Raw genomic sequence first — 3,149 nt, 5'->3', positions numbered from 1 at the left:
CTATGGTACGTTTCTTTTTACTCATGGTGTTTCTTTATTCCGGCCTTTAAAGAGATTGAGCTCTCCTGCTGGGGAAGAGGGCACTGACCCAAGCTTCTTGTGTTGGGAGCCTAGGTCTTGGTCACTGGCTTTGTGTGCTGGGGCCTCTTATGTTGGCAATTGGAGGCTGTAGGTTCTGGCAGCTTACCTTGTGTTGGGCTGGAATCAGCAAGGCTGGAACTTTCAGGCAATTCTAGGTTGCCTGCTTTTCCTTTCCTTTAGCTTTCTTCAGCTCCTTTTAGATGGGTGCTGCAGGGTGTTTATCTGCCTGGGGCCCCTTGTGTGCTCTTCTGTTTTTTGCACTGGGAGATTCCTTTGTGAGTGCTGGGCACCTGGTGGTTTTCTGAGCTGGTTTCCACCGGTTCCCCACCCTCACTGAGGCACTCAGGGGTCCAGGTGTTGGTGTTTGCCTGTTCCACACCTGGGCTTCAGGATTTCTGGTTCAATTGGAGGCTGTGGGTCTGACAGCTTACCTGTGTTGGGCTGGAATCAGCAAGGCTGGGCTTTAGGAACTCTAGGTTGCTTTCTTCAGCTCCTTTCAGATGAATGCTGCAGGTGTTTATCCTCCTGGGCCCTTTGTAGTTCTGCTTCCCTTATTTTTGCTGAGGCACTGGGAGACCTGGAATGCTGAGCACCAGGATCTCCTCCTGGTGTGCTAAAGTGTGGCTTTCTGCCAGCTGGCCGGGTTGCACCCATTCCGTAGTGCTCCCCTTCCTCCAGGGTAACAGGGCCTTTCCTGTTAATCCTCAAGCTACCTCGGCTATTGTACTGCTGCTCTCCATTTTTCTTCTGGTTAGCTGTTGCAGGTTTTTTTTTCCTGGGGTGGTAGTTTCTGGGCTTTCAGAGATTGATAGGGGAGAGTGAGAGTGACCTTTTTACTCCACCATCTTTGAGGTGTCCTTGTTATTGTAGCCTGTATCCAAGGGGACCTGTCCCGAGGGGACATAGTGCCCCTTTCCCCTTACGAGCTCTTCTTCTGTTTCTGCACACAGAGAGTTCCTTTGGAACTTGTCATTGCCCTGAGATCACTCAGGGCTAAGTCAGCCCCAGTGTGGTTTGGGACTTTGTCTGGTAATGCTGACAGTGGGTTGTCTGGGCTTTGGTTGAGTAGAAGGTCATGGAGCTGCTCAGAGGCTGGGCACGCAGAGACTGCCTGCAAGGGGCAGCTCTCTAGGAGCGCTCCCATGTGCCATGACTGTTGTGGTGTGAGTCAGGCCCTGCGGCATGGCCACTCTTGCATGAGGGCCTGTGTGTGCTGGCTCTGAGCCAGGAGGAGTAAGGAGGCATCCAAGGGAAGAGAATGCTTTCTGGCTGTGCTCATCACCCCAGTTAGCTGGTGCAGTGGTTGCACTCACACTGAGCTCCAGAGGAGAGGCTGGGTCAGAGGGTATTGGGAGTCATGCCCTGAACTAGACACAGTGCGGTCAGATTTGTGCAGCAGGGGAGAAGATCTAAGGCAAGAGAATAGTGCCGAGGGGTGAGGCTGATGGATGTGAACATTGCACAGTGTGGGATGGGGAGGGATGGGTCAGGGCATGGCAGGTCATGACCGTGCTGATGTGTGTGCATGGTGTGGTGGTCAGTCAATCGCTATTTGTGGAACCTTCTAGCCTCCCCAGGAAGTCTTGTGTGGTATTTGTGCCTCCTCCCCTTACTCTGTATTGTGGGCCCAGGATAAGGATGAGGACAAGGTAGGCCTGGCAGGTGAGGTGATGCAGTTTATTACAAGGTGGATCCCTGCACGGAGTTATACCCTGCACATTTTGAGCCTAGAGAGGCCCTGGGAGCTTCAGGCAGTCCTGGGTTGTTGCATGCTGAGCTAGGTGCATGTGGAAGCAGAAGCCATGGTGGGGGTCACCATAGGAGGAGATGCATGGGAGACCCTGGCTGCACCTGGGGTGGGTGAAGTGCTCAGGAGTAGCTTGGTAACCTGAATGCCTCTGGAGATGTTGCTGCCCAGGTGTTCAGGCTGATGTTTGAGGCTGGAGCCAGGAGGCTGACAGAAGTTGGGAGGGGTGAGAGCAATAAGTGCCCTGTGGTCAGCAGCAGGATTTTTGGCCACAGGTGGCAGTGCAGCAGGCGGCCTTGCAGCAGGTGGGCCGGCAGATGAGGGAGACAGAGGAGGCAGGGCGGCAGCTGGTGGAGGTTGGACAGCAGGAGGGGGCGCAGCAGCAAGAGTAGGAGGATGTAGTGGTGCAGCAGGAGGGCCTGCAGGAGAGAGGCACACAGCAGGCAGCTGGGCTGCACACGGGCCTGCAGATGAGGGACACAGAGGAGCAGTGGCAGCAGCTAGGCTGGCAGCAGGAGGAGGCTGGACAACAGGCTGTGGTCACACAGCATCTGGGCTTGCAGCACACAGGCAGGGCGATGCAGCAGCTGGGCTTGCAGCACAGAGGGACACAGTAGCAGGACTGCACTGAGCAGGGGGAGCAGAGCAGCTAGGGTCTTGGCAGCAGGACTGCTGGCAACCTGATGGTGAGCAGGAGGAGGTGCAGACAGACTGGCAGGGGCTGGGTTCACAGGCTGTCTGGCAGGTGGCGGGCACACAGCAGACTGGGCGGCACAGCAGGGTCAGGCAGGAGGTTGGCGTGCAGCAGGGGTTTGGGCAGCAGGAGGGGCCACAGCAGCTGGGTTCACAACAGCTCTCGGGGCAGTCGTCCAGCTGCCAGGAGGAGCCTGTGCACGAACCGGGCAGGCAGACGTTGCTGTCACAGCTCACGTCACTGGAGCAGACGGAGACAGCTGAGGACATGGGACCACAGGGCCCAGAAAAGCAGGTTTCTGCCATGGTGGAGCAGCTGTGTTGGGTGCCTGGGGCAGCAAAGAGTGTGAGAGGGGTGTCAGTGAGGGGCTGAGTGCCTGGTGCAGGGAGTACTTGAGCCTCACTGGGATTGTGCTTGTGGGTGTGGGTCTGTGTGAGTGTGTGTGTGTGTGTGTGTGAGTGTAGCTGTGGGGCTGTGTGTGAAGGTGGTGTATCCTGGTGGGCTTTTATATCCCTGCTTCAGGAGGATGTCCCAAGGGGATTGAGCCTTCTTCCTTGTTGTTGTTTATGGCTGGCTGCTTCCCTCAGAGCCCATCATTAAGTGATGGTGATATTGTCCAGGGATGGC

At 56.2% G+C, this 3,149-nt stretch overlaps 1 protein-coding gene across 1 annotated transcript; it reads right to left on the bottom strand.

Annotated features, from left to right (window-relative positions):
• Positions 1 to 2,078: 2,078 nt before the first annotated feature.
• LOC110203510 (uncharacterized) lies at positions 2,079 to 2,827 on the bottom strand. The gene is given in 2 exon segments (XM_078156734.1): positions 2,079 to 2,473; positions 2,476 to 2,827. Coding segments are annotated over 2 exon segments (747 nt in total).
• Positions 2,828 to 3,149: the final 322 nt, after the last annotated feature.

This window comes from Phascolarctos cinereus, unplaced genomic scaffold (genome assembly GCF_003287225.1).
Source record: "Phascolarctos cinereus isolate Bilbo 61053 unplaced genomic scaffold, phaCin_HiC Scaffold_5;HRSCAF=322, whole genome shotgun sequence".
Classification (NCBI taxonomy): Eukaryota; Metazoa; Chordata; class Mammalia; order Diprotodontia; family Phascolarctidae; genus Phascolarctos; species Phascolarctos cinereus.
Note: the sequence above shows the minus strand (reverse complement) of the source record. Positions and strands in the feature narration are given on the sequence as shown.